General features: G+C 37.0%; 1 protein-coding gene across 7 annotated transcripts in view; it reads right to left on the bottom strand.

The window, feature by feature from the left end:
- LOC139751914 (uncharacterized) overlaps positions 1 to 15,432 on the bottom strand; it is a 53,812-nt gene that overhangs the window by 22,459 nt on the left and 15,921 nt on the right. For 5 of the 7 annotated variants that reach the window (XM_071667608.1, XM_071667610.1, XM_071667609.1 and 2 more), the window contains 3 exons: positions 9,522 to 9,617; positions 3,127 to 3,933; positions 711 to 889 (listed from right to left, as the gene is read on the bottom strand). In XM_071667608.1, the coding sequence (XP_071523709.1) occupies positions 711 to 889; positions 3,127 to 3,933; positions 9,522 to 9,617 (1,082 nt within the window). Of the gene's footprint in view, positions 1 to 710; positions 890 to 3,126; positions 3,934 to 4,269; positions 4,347 to 6,156; positions 6,198 to 9,521; positions 9,618 to 15,432 lie in introns of those variants that run through there. The other 2 variants (XM_071667614.1, XM_071667613.1) reach the window with 2 other exon arrangements.

The raw sequence follows: 15,432 nt of genomic DNA on the forward strand, positions 1-15,432 counted from the left end.
TAGATAGAAAGGTCAGACAATATGGAAAGAAGGAACTTGTACAAGTGTCAATGTACATGAAATGTGTGAGGATACATATAGGTCTAGTAAGCAGAAAAGAAGAGAAGGTGAAGATAAAGGCTTAATAACAGGGAAGAGGTACAGTTTCAGAAAATGAAGAGTATAGTAATAAAGGAAGAGTGGGGCAAGTGTGCATGAAGATCCACAGATGAAAGGCAAAGAAACAAAGGATGGGGTCGGCAAGTGCAGGTACATGGAAAGTTCTAGTGACATGGAGAGATGCTAGTATGGTAAGTACAAATCTGGAGAAGGAAAAAAGGTGCAAATACATATGAAGGTGTGGTTATACAAAGGTAGTCTAATGCTAATGACAGAAAACAAATATAGTACATATAATGAAATTTCTAAGTATGGACCCTCTGGATAGACAGGAATTTTGTACTAATATATAAATGTTCTTTTGCACAACCAATACATAAGTTAATGTCTAAGTAATGATAATTTCAAGAATGGGTAAATAAAACACTTAAGTCTTTTGGTAATGACAAAAGGCTTAGAAAATCTGAATGAGCAAATGAAATGTAATAACAATTTCTGAAGAGTTAATACATCTCGAAAAAAAAAAATCAATAATGCTATGTACAGGTCTAATACTGCTATGAATAACTAAAGAGTAAAGGATAATAACTAAAAAGATCAGCAAGCCATACCCATGGGTAAGGGCATGAGCCTTTAGGGAAGCACGGTCAGTGAAGCCTTGGCTGCACATGTTACACATATAAACGCTGGCTCCAGAATGAGTCATCATATGTCGCTTAAGATCTTGGAGGACCCCGTACTCCATGCCACAAACTTGACATTCATATGGCACATTAATGCTTTGGTGCACCTGCATAATACAGGAAAGAAGCTATAGCACTGTACATAATATTCTATAAAAACCATGATTAATCTAAAGGAATTTTTTCCCTCACTAAGAACAAATTTTAAAGAAAACAAAATTTATAATCTCTATATTTTTGGAATATATTTTCATACTCTCATCTACCTAGACTGCAATGAGTCTGAAACAATGAATAACAGTAAACACCAAACCACCTTTAATGACTTGAAGCATAATGTATGAAACTAGTTATAGGCTACACAGAGAATCCAAAACACATACAGGAGATTTATCCCATAATCAAAAGTAAACAGAGCAACAATCAGATATACAGTCATATCCTGAGTAAGAACATAAGCTGAAAGAAAGCATAAACTTGAAGAAAACAACTGAAATGGTGCATATGAATAACTTCATTAAATCTAAATGTAATACATATATAATGAGGTGTAAGTAAACCAAAACATATGGGAATAAAAAAGTAAGTATGGGAATACAGATATGAGTGTCACCATGGAAGAATTTATAGAAATGATCAACAATATTGGTGTATATGGACACTTCCCTAGACACAATGGGGTGTTGCAGAAGAAGGCTCTCTATAAAAACAGAATATTACATACATGAATACAGCCAGACAATGAAATTCTAAAAAAAAATTTTTCCATGAAAATATTTTACCAATCACACATATGTGAAGAATATCAATACAGTATGATTTTTTTTTTAACTATACAACCCCAAGATCCCTCTCACAGGGATCCTACAGCTTCAAGGTTATGCTAAAATCAGTAGCTGGGAAATGAATGACCCCTTTACAGTGAGAAATTCTTCAGGAAGACAGTACCTTTTGTCCAGTGATGCAGCTACATCATGGGTATAAAGGGTCTTGAGATATGTTGAAATGGTGTTTTTAGTGTTGTAGTGATGGGTGATATAATAGTGTAAGAGGGAGAGTATGACTCATGTCTATCTGGGGACTACTGGCATTCTGTCCACAAACATACAAGCTCTACTTGTCATACATAATACATGACAACACTTAACTCACACAACTCATTCTCTGTAACGCTTGATTTTCCCCGTGGTGAACACTGTGCCCTAGCCCTGTCTTTTTGTAAAATGGTAAGTGCAGTTGATAGAAAGTGTATGTAGGGACATTTAGGCAGGAGCATAAGGTAGAAACATGAGGTAAAAGTAGTGGGATGGAACATTATGCATGAACATGAAGTAGAAGGAATCAGTAGGAATATCAGGTATGAGTCTCTGCAAACAATATGCTAAGGTTGCCCTTTGCCATTGGCCTGTTAAGGATGAGGCACAAAAGGATAAGAAGCGGCATTGGATTTCACTAGTTTTGGAGATCCTATTGCTGTGGCTATACCCATGAGAAAGTTCCAGGAAGGAACAGGCATCAGAGATATATATGCAGACAAATGTTTAGATTTGTCCAATGATGATTATACAACCTCACCAAAGGTAACTTTTCATTGGCTGCATAACCACATGCAAGAAGAATCTGATAACATTCATGCATTTCCTTTTTCTACAGTGACAGACAAAACACAAGAAAAATATGCCCAACTCTATGTAATTTCAGGTGAACAGAGGAAGTTCACAAAAGAAGGAATGAAATCAATGAAGATTGCAGGTGTTTGTATCCATCTATCTATTCATGTCTCTGATGCCTGTTCCCAATTGGAACTCCCTCAAGGGTATTTCTAGACCTGACTTTTAAAGAGAGTAAGGTTATAGGAAAAAGAAAATAGCAAAGAGGGAAGAAAAATCCACAGCTCTGCTGTTCAAAGGAAAGGGGGAGGCATCACAACAGTCAATGCTCAAGTGGCCAGTCTCTATGGGATGCACCAGCCAGATGCATGCCTTTGATCTAAGCCTTGGTGGCAAGGACACATGCATGAAGCTCAAGAGAACAGGAGTTGGGGACAAAGAATACTAACCCCATATCTCCCATGTGACATAAAAGGCAACTAAGGGGGACAGAAATGAGGGGGCCCAGAAATTCTCCCCTCCAGTGGTATTAACTTCCAAAAGAAGGAACAACGCTAAAAAACAAACAAGGATTTCCCTCCAAGGCTCAGTCATTTTTCTGGTGCTACCTTACTAAGGTGGGAAATGGCAAGCAAATATGAAAAAAATATAACAGAGAAAGAGAGACAAGTGTAAAGAAATACAGCAAACAGCAATAACCTAAAATAAAGTTTCCTTAAAATATTCTAACCCACCTGATGTTTGTGTGTCACAAGAAGGTGTTGATATTTGAAGGATTCTTCACATTTATCACAATGGTAGACTCCAGGATGATCCAGTAGTATGTCACTAGGTATATCACTGAAGCCATCATTACTACCATCATCATCATTCTCCTGGCCATCCTGGAAACCATCTACAGAATCCTCCTGGCCACCAACTTCACCTTCTAGGAAATGTGTTGGCGTTGGAAGACTTAGGAGGAAGTGTTCAGCAGGAAGAATTGGATTTTCACTTTTCTGGTCTTCTTCAATCACAGTTGTTAACAAGTCTAGTGGGTTAATCTCTACCTGCAGAGGTTCTTGGAGAGAGGTGCTACAATTCATACTGTCCTCTGCACAGCCATTTTCCATCATTTCACTTTCCCTGCTTCCATTTTGAAGCAGAGTCCCACAATCCAAAGTATGTGCTACTGAGATACTTTCATGACTAGCTGATATGGGGATACCTTTCACTAACTTAAATTCTGTACCTGTAACACTTAGTTTGTCATGACTGACTTCATCATCCCCATACTTTTTTTCTTCCTCAGAGCCATTCTGGAGTCTACTCTCCATCATCCATATATTTGGCTGGACTGTGCTTTTTTCCCCACCATCAACTTCACTTTTATGATCACCATTAACCAGTAATTGTTCCCCATCTTTACTTTCACCACCATTTAACACAGTCATATATCTGGCCGTCCCAGGCTTCGGAATGTCTGAATCATGAGCTAATAAATGCTGGACTATTGATACAGTTCCTTGGATTTTCTTACCACATTCTCCACATGTATATACCTGAATATTAAGAAAAAATATCAGAATGGTACTTTAAATTCCTTACAATTCAATATCTTATAGCACACCTGACACCTTTTTTCTTGTGATTGTTAAATAATATGAAATTCTACAACTGGAAACAAAGCAAGGCATCATTTCAAATAGAAGTGAGGGCCTTTTTTCTTGTGATTGTTAAATAATATGAAATTCTACGACTGGAAACAAAGCAAGGCATCATTTCAAATAGAAGTGAGGGCCTAGTATACCATATTAATTATGGAAATCAGCACATACATCAAATATTTTTTTTCTTTTTGTCTTGAATATGCACATACATGATATATAATTTAGCACCTCTGATAAATATGGGGGAAGATCAGTCAATTCTAAAACTTCACATCTCCCCATCTGAGATCAATTTCAAAATCCACCTGAAAAAAATTATCTCCCTCAGTAAAAGGCATCAGGGGGAAAAAATTTAAGAAAACTATCATAATCTTAAGAATTCTGTATCTAACATTATTCCACTTGGTAAAAATATCACTGCACAAAGATTGTTTGGTGAAAACTGATAGCATATAGGGCTCAGTAATGGAAGATAATTTCCAATTTGTGTATTCTAATACTGCCCATCCGGTAAGTGATATATTCTGGTAAAACAAATTATCTTTTTATACACCTCAATGAAATGCAGAGCTGACAAAATGATATACTATAAAGGTTATCACATCAAAGGGTTGATAATAACCTGGGGACTTGACTCTCTGAATAATCAGTAAAAATCAAAACAACTGTATATATATGTCAGATTTCATTTGAAACCATGCAAAATTTATGCATACGAAACCTTTTATATCATGATTCCATCAATGGTATCACTGTTTAATATCACTCTGTGCTAAAGCAGATCTGCAATTTGAAATTATTGATGACATTTTTGAAGCACATGAAATTATTATGAGATTCTTCTCTGAATGGACAGAGGTGAGAAATTTGCTGTCAAGTATCTTGTTGTAAACCATATTGACCTGTTCTTGTTTAACTGTGCAACAGCCCTAATGCCCTAAGTAAATTAATCTTTGATCAACTTTTAAATCATTAATCATATTCTAAAAATGGTTCTCATACATATCTCGCATTAGCATTTTCTGCCATGTATGCATCCTCTTTTATCTACCTGAATGATAAGTCCATGGTTTTTTACTTTTCTGAGGTATATATACCTTAAAACTTGTTACTCTGAAACTTTTCAAGTTCATATGACATAAATTGTCAAAGGTAGAAGCCACTGAAGACTCACTACCACTGCCTCTCTTGTTTGCTGTATGAGTGATCCTGCTTTCTATCAAGTGTGTCAAACAGTACACATGCAAAGTGTTTCTAGTTTAAGGAGGGCTGCAAATACCTTTCTTTAAAAGTAATCAGTTTGCAGAAGCTGCCATTCTTTCTAGTATGTCTGTTTTTTAATTTTCTTTAGATTTTTCTGTAGATAAATTCTTTTATATTAACATCATCAAATAACTGACTCAACTTCAAAGGTAAGACTCTATATAATTCCTGATCTACTTTTACACATGCAACTTTGAATACATGTTCACCAAGTATATCTAAAAGGTTCTTTGTTCATCACAACCAAAATATTAAAATGAAGTAAGTTTGAAACATGCAAAAACTAGGATCTGAAATAAAAGTTTTAACTCAAACAAGTTCATTCTGCTCCTCTTTGGACTGAGTTGTAAATGCCTAGTTAATCATCTCTGTTGCACTGAATGCTCTACTTTGGAGAATGTACTCACCATGGAATACACTCCTGTTGCTGACTAAAGGTGCTCACCTTGTTTTTAATTAGGTTAATCCCTTTTAAAAGTTCCACACAAGACAATAAATCAAATAATGAAAAGCATAAAGACATTCATCACTGAGTTTTACTATGTTCTGTACAATCTAAGCACAAATTTTCAAAACATCTAAAGAAATATCAAATCCTCTACAGTGACTTATAATTACCAAGCAAAGAAAAAGTCCTGACAGTCAATATATCACTTAACTGAGATTTGTTTAATGCATTCTTTCCATACTGGTAATTCATTCTAGAGCTATTTCAGAGCAACATATATGATTTGCAACTTAATTCTTATAAAAAAGGTGGAACCTTATTATACCTATCATCAAGGCCAACATATTCAAATAAAGCAATTGATCAGAAAATGAAGTTTAGGATGAACGAATGAAGGTACATACAAAAGTGCAATTTGGCTCCATCTTCAATCTTGACCTGAGGACTGAGAAATAAATACAATCTCACTAAATCAGCTTTCACTCAAAAATAATTTAGCAAAGCTAATGACTAAAATCTTAAGTTTAGAAAAACTACATAAATAAAAAATTCTCTATCAATGAACTTAAGCTAAGGCATAAGAAAATTAGTATCATCACCAAGTTTGATCGAATTCCAACATGATTTTGCATAATTTTACCAAAGTTTGGGTCCACAAGTGGACATACATCAGGCAGCATGATTCAGCTTCCACCTTATGAACTAATAAAGTCAAGAAATCAAACTAAGTCTGATCAGTATTCAACATGATCTACATACGGTAAATGACTTGAATCTTGAGTCATGAAAGTATGTCTGTTTGTATAGTATGGTCATAACTCTAGAAAAAAAAAGAAAAAAAAAAGAAAGCCTAATATAAGTAGACAGACAGTTTCATCAAAGCTGAAACCCAAATCATTAATGAAAATTCTCACTAAAGTATGCTCATATTCATATGATGGAGAACTTTCAATCAAATATGTACATTTAAATGTATGTGACATCACTATTTGGTTCCACCTTCAAAGCTGACTAGACAATCCCCATATATTTCAAAAAGTCTTACTGGAAATTACAGTTTAGGATATAAGTACAAACAAACACACATACATACACATTATCATTCTCCATCTTCAAACTTTGGCCGAGTACTAAAAGAATTAGTATTGTAACATCAATCGCAAATTTAATCAAGTCTAAGACATTCACCATGGAGATGTGGATTCCATGCTAACATACTTGTGTATATAGTAACAAATAAATGAAGTTTACCAATACCTATATATATCATATTATTATCATTAACATTATCTTAATCTCTGTTTCCCCCATCAGCAAGGTAGATCCAGGAAACAGATGAAGAATAGCCCAACCACTCATATACAAACATACATACATTAACACCCATATACATGCATACACATATCAACATATACATACACAGACATATACATATATACACATGAACATATTCACACTTGCTTGCCTTCATCCGTTCCTGTGACTAACCCACCTCACAGGAAACAGCATCACTACCCCCCACTTCAGTGAGGTAGTGCCAGGAAAACAAAAAAAAAGCTACATTTGTTCACACTCAATCACTAGCTGTCATCTGTAATGCACCAAAACCACAGCTCCCTATCCACATCCAGGTCCCACAGACCTTTCTATGGTGTACCCCAGACCCGTCACATGCCCTGGTTCAGTCTATTGACAGCACGTCAACCCTAGTATACCACATCCTTCCAATTCACTCTATTCCTTACACATCTCTCTCTCACCCTCCTGTATGTTCTGGTCCTGATCACTCTAAATCTTTTTCATTCCATCCTTCCACCTCCAATTTGGTCTCCCGCTTCTCCTTGTTCCCTCTGCCTCTGACAAATATATCCTCTCTGTCAATCTTTCCTCACTCACTCTCTCCATATGTCTGAACCATTTCAACACACCCTCTTCTGCTCTCTCAACCTCACTCTGACCACACTTCTGACATATAACCTCTCTGTCAACCTCTCCATATGTTCACACCATTACAGCACACACTATTCTACACTTTCACTCATACTCTTTTTATTACCACATCTATTACCCTACAATTTCTTACTTGATCAACCCTCCTCACGCTACATACTGTCCTCAAAAAGGACAAACATTTCACTTACAACATATCTATCTTCCTTCTAACTTTGTTATTACAATTAAGTAAAAAATTAAGATATATCAATCTGAAACCTTTTAAGATCTTTTTGCTTGTTTCAAACTCTTATAACTTATGCCCAAAGGTAATACAGGTTACAATTCTAATTAGATCATTGTTTGTGTTTTGCAGTATGTTCAATGATGAGGTTGGTCTTCAAACAATCTGATAAATAAACAGACCCTAAAAGTCCATGATATATATATATATATATATATATATATATATATATATATATATATATATATATATATATATATATTATTCTTTCTTTTTTTTTTTTTTTTGCTTTGTCACTGTCTCCCGCGTTTGTGAGGTAGCGCAAGGAAACAGACGAAAGAAATGGCCCAACCCACCCCCATACACATGTATAAACATACGTCCACACACGCAAATATACATACCTACACAGCTTTCCATGGTTTACCCCAGACACTTCACATGACCTGATTCAATCCACTGACAGCACGTCAACCCCGGTATACCACATCGATCCAATTCACTCTATTCCTTGCCCTCCTTTCACCCTCCCGCATGTTCAGGCCCCGATCACTCAAAATCTTTTTCACTCCATCTTTCCACCTCCAATTTGGTCTCCCACTTCTCCTCGTTCCCTCCACCTCCGACACATATATCCTCTTGGTCAATCTTTCCTCACTCATTCTCTCCATGTGCCCAAACCATTTCAAAACACCCTCTTCTGCTCTCTCAACCATTCTCTTTTTATTTCCACACATCTCTCTTACCCTTACGTTACTTACTCGATCAAACCACCTCACACCACACATTGTCCTCAAACATCTCATTTCCAGCACACCCATCCTCCTGCGCACAACTCTATCCATAGCCCACGCCTCGCAACCATACAACATTGTTGGAACCACTATTCCTTCAAACATACCCATTTTTGCTTTCCGAGATAATGTTCTCAACTTCCACACATTCTTCAAGGCTCCCAGAATTTTCGCCCCCTCCCCCACCCTATGATCCACTTCTGCTTCCATGGTTCCATCCGTTGCCAGATCCACTCACAGATATCTAAAACACTTTACTTCCTCCAGTTTTTCTCCATTCAAACTTACCTCCCAATATATATATATATATATATATATATATATATATATATATATATATATATATATATATATTGACCAAGAGGATATATGTGTCAGAGGTGGAGGGAACGAGGAGAAGTGGGAGACCAAATTGGAGGTGGAAAGATGGAGTGAAAAAGATTTTGTGTGATCGGGGCCTGAACATGCAGGAGGGTGAAAGGAGGGCAAGGAATAGAGTGAATTGGATCGATGCGGTATACCGGGGTTGACGTGCTGCCAGTGGATTGAATCAGGGCATATGAAGCGTTCGGGGTAAACCATGGAAAGCTGTGTAGGTACGTATATTTGCGTGTGTGGACGTGTATGTATATACATGTGTATGGGGGTGGGTTGGGCAATTTCTTTCGTCTGTTTCCTTGCGCTACCTCGCAAATGCGGGAGACAGCGACAAAGAAAAAAAAATATATATATATATATATATATATATATATATATATATATATAAATATCCATAATGAAAAAGAACCAATGGTTAGACCTTAGTGCGTTGAATGTCGTCCCCCCGAAGAACTAAGCTCACTTCCCGGTAGAAGGCTAGATGCCGTCCCTCCATATGCAACGGAAGATCCATTATCTATCAGAAAAATTACAAAGAAAAATATAAAGAACTGACAGATACTGTACATGTATATCTAGGCTATTTCCTGACAAGATAATACTGGTAATAAAAATTCCTAAATAACTGCACATATTTTATATATTATCCTTACCCATTCAACTTTCAGTCTCTCTTCTTTCTGTGTTCATAAATAAGTAACATGTTACTGCTTCTCCCACATCAACTTACAGTCAGCTAGGAAGAGCCTAAGCTATCTATGAACAAATGTTCATGGAAATTACCTAATTATGTAAATTAGCAATATGAAAAGTCTTCATGCCCATGAACAGAATACACAAACTGGTATTCTTAACCACAAAATTGATTTCTTTTCCCATTAAAAGACTGATAATGTACTTCTACCTAACACAAAACTTAAGTCAACATTTCATTAATAAATAAGAGGACTTATCCCATATTATTGCAATACACTTGTTTTGCTTGTCCACTATAAAAAAGTTTCCCTTACTCATAATGATTCACGAGGGCCAAATCTGCATGTATGTGATTAACCTTCTGCTACTCAAAATTCAGTTTTACTCATGCAGGATTTGCTGTGACACAGTTGGGAACAGCTGACTAACACTTGAATAAAATTTACTTCATGCTTGTCTGAGTGATGAAAAAACAATAAAAGCTTGTCAAATTACTGAATATGAAAAAAAACAAGAACAACAAAAGCTAAGAAAAATGAACAAGTGATGAAGGTGGGAGCCACACTGCAGGCCTCCCCTCTTGCCCAAGGGAGGCCTACCATATGACTTGTGCCTTTCTTACACTTGTTTGTGTATCTGTGCAGTGGCTAGGCCAGTAAATTCATAATTCTTTTTTCAATATCACTTACAGCATATCCTTGTAAAACTCTTTATCATGGGATGCATAAAAACAAAATACAGTTCAGTACAAAATTTTCATCAATGGGGGATTTGGCAAAGGCTAGCAATGGAACTGCCCTTTTACGACAAAAATGTAATAATTTACACTAAAGTCACTAATACAACCTTTCATACGAACAAAACCTTTGGTAAAGGTAAGGAGGACCATTATAAAAATATCTTAGTTATAGGACAGGAGTAACAAAGTAAGGTATAAGTGTCTAATGATGAAATGAATGCTCTGCAATAGATGATGCCAAGGAGCATTCTGTTTATCATTTCATGAATCAATTCATTTGTTATAACAGGGGTTTCATAAAACTTTTCAGTATTAGACACTGTAAATGAAGTATGGCATATTGCGGTCAAAGCACAATTGTATTGCACTACAGTTGCACTCTGCCAGTGGCATGTTTAGGGTGAGGCACTAAAGGATAAGAAGCAGCACTGGGGTTCACCAATTATGAAGATATTTTTGCTGTGGCCACCCCTTTCAGGGAGTTCCTAGAGGGAATGAGCATCAGAGATATTCGAAATACTGATAAATAGCAAGGGGTATGTTGAAAACAAAGTTGATATGAGGAGTATTTCTGTGCAATCTGAGTTAGGACATTAGTGTCATCTATCTATCTATATCTCTGATGCCCATTTCCTCCAGGAACTCCCTTAAGTGAGTGGTCATGGCTAAAGAGTCTCTAGAACTGGTGAACTCAAGTGCCACTTCTTAACAGACCCTCTGGCAGAGGGCAACTCTAGCAAAGTATTTCCAGAGACTCTTGCCCAATGTTCCTACCCACTACTTCTACCTATTTCAATAGACTCTTGCTCAATGTTCCTACACACTACTTCTACCTAATTTTCCTGCCTAATGTTCCTACCTACCACTTCTACCTAATGCTCTTGCCTAATGTTCTAACAAACTACTTCTATCTATTGCTCCTACCATTTTGCCAAAAGGCAGGGCTAGCACATAGCACTCACCAGAGGATAATCTCAAATCACAAAGAATGAGTGGTGTGATTTAAGTGTTGTCAAATGTTTTGGGTGACAAATAAAGATTGTATATTTGTGGACAGAATGCCATTAGTCCCCTGTGGGTTAGGCAAAAAGAAACAAAAGCTACCTGGGTTACAGGAGTGCAACTGCCAGCTCACTAGGTAGTTGTCACTGTTTCTCTTCAACCTACTTAGTTTCTTGACTTTTTTCTTTTTTGTAAGAATTAAAAAAAGCCAACTCAATTATTTTCTGGCAATGGGTATAAGTTGATAATGAAAATGCAGCAACAGACCTTCTCCCACAAAATAACATAGTGATGCACTTCACAATTTTCATATTCTTTAACTTTTACAATCCCAACACTAACACACACCCTAATTTTGTCCTTACATCTTGTGTATAATTTCTCAGTCACCTCTAAAGTCAACATTCCTTAAACATATATTCACTGTATAAACCAGTACCACCTCAACAATCATGTTCGTTATCTCATTCATCACTCCTATCACATTTCTATAACTCTCTAATTTCCTTGTTTCTTACTTTCTTCACAATCTTAATTTCATTCTTTTTTTATAAAAAACTCTTACAGCCATTTGCACACTACTTACAATCTGTTTTCTAAATCAAATGTGCATTGTAAACTGCATCACTCCTTTCACCAAGCCTTGCTCTAACTGACAATTAATTTTTTCTTTTTATTTTTATTTATTTTGCTTTGTCGCTCTCTCCCGCGTTTGCGAGGTAGCGCAAGGAAACAGACGAAAGAAATGGCCCAACCAACCCCCATACACATGTATGTACATACACGTCCACACATGCAAATATACATACCTATACATCTCAATGCACACACACATACACACACACAGACACATACATATATACCCATGCACACAACTCACAATGTCTGCCCCTATTCATTCCCATCGCCACCTCGCCACACATGGAATACCATCCACCTCCCCCCTCATGTGTGCGAGGTAGCGCCAGGAAAAGACAACAAAGGCCCCATTCGTTCACACTCAGTCTCCAGCTGCCATGCAATAATGCCCGAAGCCACAGCTCCCTTTCTTTTATCTTATCTTATAATGTACACACTCTACGTACCACTAAGAATTATTTCTTGTATCTCTAATTCACATATTCCTTGCTAAAAATACATCAAAATACATCATCTTGTGTATCATTTCTCAGTCACCTCTAAAGTCAACATCAAAACAAAAATCCATCTCCAACTTGCAATCTGTTTCCTGGCACTACCTCACTGATGGGAAACAGCAATCAAGTATTATAAATAAATGAATGAATAAATATCATTCTTTTATTAAACTTAATTGCTGTTTCCCACGTCAGCAAGGTAGTGCCAGGAAACAGACGAAGAACGGCCCATGCACTCACGTACAAATATATATACATAAACGCCAATGCACGCACATATTCATATCAACGTATACACACATATACATACATATACATATTCATTTTTATTCATTTATTTCTTTTGCTTTGTCACTGTCTCCCACATTAGCGAGGTAGCGCAAGGAAGCAGACGAAAGAATGGCCCAACCCACCCACATACACATGTATATACATACACGTTCACACACACAAATATACATACCTATACATCTCAATGTATACATATATATACACACACAGACATATACATATATACACATGTACATAATTCATACTGTCTGCCTTTATTAATTCCCATCGCCACCCCACCACACATGAAATAACAACCCCCTTCCTCCTCATGTGTGCGAGGTAGCGCTAGGAAAAGACAACAAAGGCCACATTCGTTCACACAGTCTCTAGCTGTCATGTAATAATGCACCGAAACCACAGCTCCCTTTCCACATCCAGGCCCCACAAAACTTTCCATGGTTTACCCCAGATGCATCACATGCCCTGGTTCAATCCATTGACAGCACATCGACCCCCGTATACCACATCGTTCCAATTCACTCTATTCCTTGCATGCCTTTCACCCTCCTGCATGTTCAGGCCCCGATCACTCAAAATCTTTTTCCCTCCATCTTTCCACCTCCAATTTGGTCTCCCACTTCTCCTCATACCCTCTACCTCTGACACATATATCCCCTTGGTCAATCTTTCCTCACTCATTCTCTCCATATGTCCAAACATTTCAACACACTCTCTTCTGCTCTCTCAACCACACACTTTCTATTTCCATACAATAATAAAGGCAAAAATCAAAACATGATCCTTAGGACAATGCAACAAATGGATTTTGGATTTTTACGAATTTTTGAATGGGCCACAGATTCTGACCTGAATATACCATGAATTTAAAGTGCTTTTTATACCAAATGTAGGTTCTAACCATTATTTATCTGTAATGTATGTCAATATATATCAATCATAAACAAAACAGTGTAACTAACTTTTGGAATTTATGCTCTAGGTTGACAGCAATAAGGAATGCACTGGAGCACAGATTTCTGGGGCTTACAGTTTTTAGAAACAGGGATGTTTTTATATTCTACATGTAAAACCACTTAATTCATCCCATCCTATACTACATTACCATCCATTTATGTTCACACAAATAATACATGTAAGTATGTATCCTGATCCATCTCATTTTCTAAGCCAGGCCGGGACAAAGTGGAGGCATTACAGCTCCTATTTCATGCCTAAACTCTGTAATGAGCATCAAATTTAAAAGACAAACCTAATCATTACTAATGTAGTGATGACTGGATGCCCAGCTACCTAATTCCAGCTCATAATTGTAATATAAACACATATACCCTTGTTTCCATAATCTATTAGAAGACAGCAACACCTTCACTTAGAGCCACTCTACCTCTTCATGGGTAAGACCTATCCCATATATTCCCTAGAACACACTATGGGCAGTCTTTTGAACAAGGGGGAAGGTAAGTATCTGTATCATACAGACCTGACTACTCAGACTGTTCTCTATTAAATACTGAAACTCTGGAGTTATGTGAAATAGTGAGATTCTAAGGAATCAGAGAGTATGGTTCATGCTTAACTCCACATCAGCAATCATCTGCCCATCCTCCCTTATCCAATGGTCCTGGCATTCATTACACTCTAAGATGTCAGTCAGAAGCAAGTTAAGATCTAGTCAAGAGAGAGAAGTATAGAAGCAATCCAACTCCTCTTGCTCTTTGACCTACAGACAGCAAAAGGAGCACAACTAAGATGCTTCTGGGTTAGGAAGATTATTTTTGACAGAAAGGTCAAACCAATACCCATGCAGTAAATATAAAATTGCCAAGCAAAACACGGTAGAATTCTAGCAATGTTACATGGCAGTCAGTGCATGTATTCACATGAGAATGTATGGAAAGTGTTAAGCAGTGGTTAATGAGCATACAATGTCATCCAGAGGGAAGGAGTCAGAGTGACTGGGAGAATTACAAGAAAAAGTAACAGGTAATCAAAAAAAAAAAAAAAGGGAACAAGTGCTGAAAGAGGAAAAATAACAGATGTGGAGAGAGTATTGATAAATTTGAGTGAGAATAAGAAAACATTTTGGAAGAAGGTGAATCATGTGAGAAAAACAGAAATGGGGTGAATGTGAGCAGAACAGAGAGGAAAGTGATAACATACAAAAATGTGTAAAGCAGATGGAGTGCATATTTCAAATGAGTATTAGATGTGTCAGATGATGAGGTTGTGGTAGAGGTAGGATGAAAAGTGAGAAAGTCATGGCAATTGGAATGGTGAAAAGACTGCAAATACTTAAAACCTTGCACAAGCCTTGCACAAGAGAAAAAGCATTTTGAATGGAACTGGGGTAAGAGTGTTGTTAAATGGTGAATCTGGCGATTCAATGTATGGCTCAAGTTGGGGTGCCTGGACAGAGTGCATGTGTAACACCATTACATGAGGGCAAGGGGGTCAGAAATGAGTGC

Source organism: Panulirus ornatus, chromosome 12 (genome assembly GCF_036320965.1).
Source record: "Panulirus ornatus isolate Po-2019 chromosome 12, ASM3632096v1, whole genome shotgun sequence".
Classification (NCBI taxonomy): domain Eukaryota; kingdom Metazoa; phylum Arthropoda; class Malacostraca; order Decapoda; family Palinuridae; genus Panulirus; species Panulirus ornatus.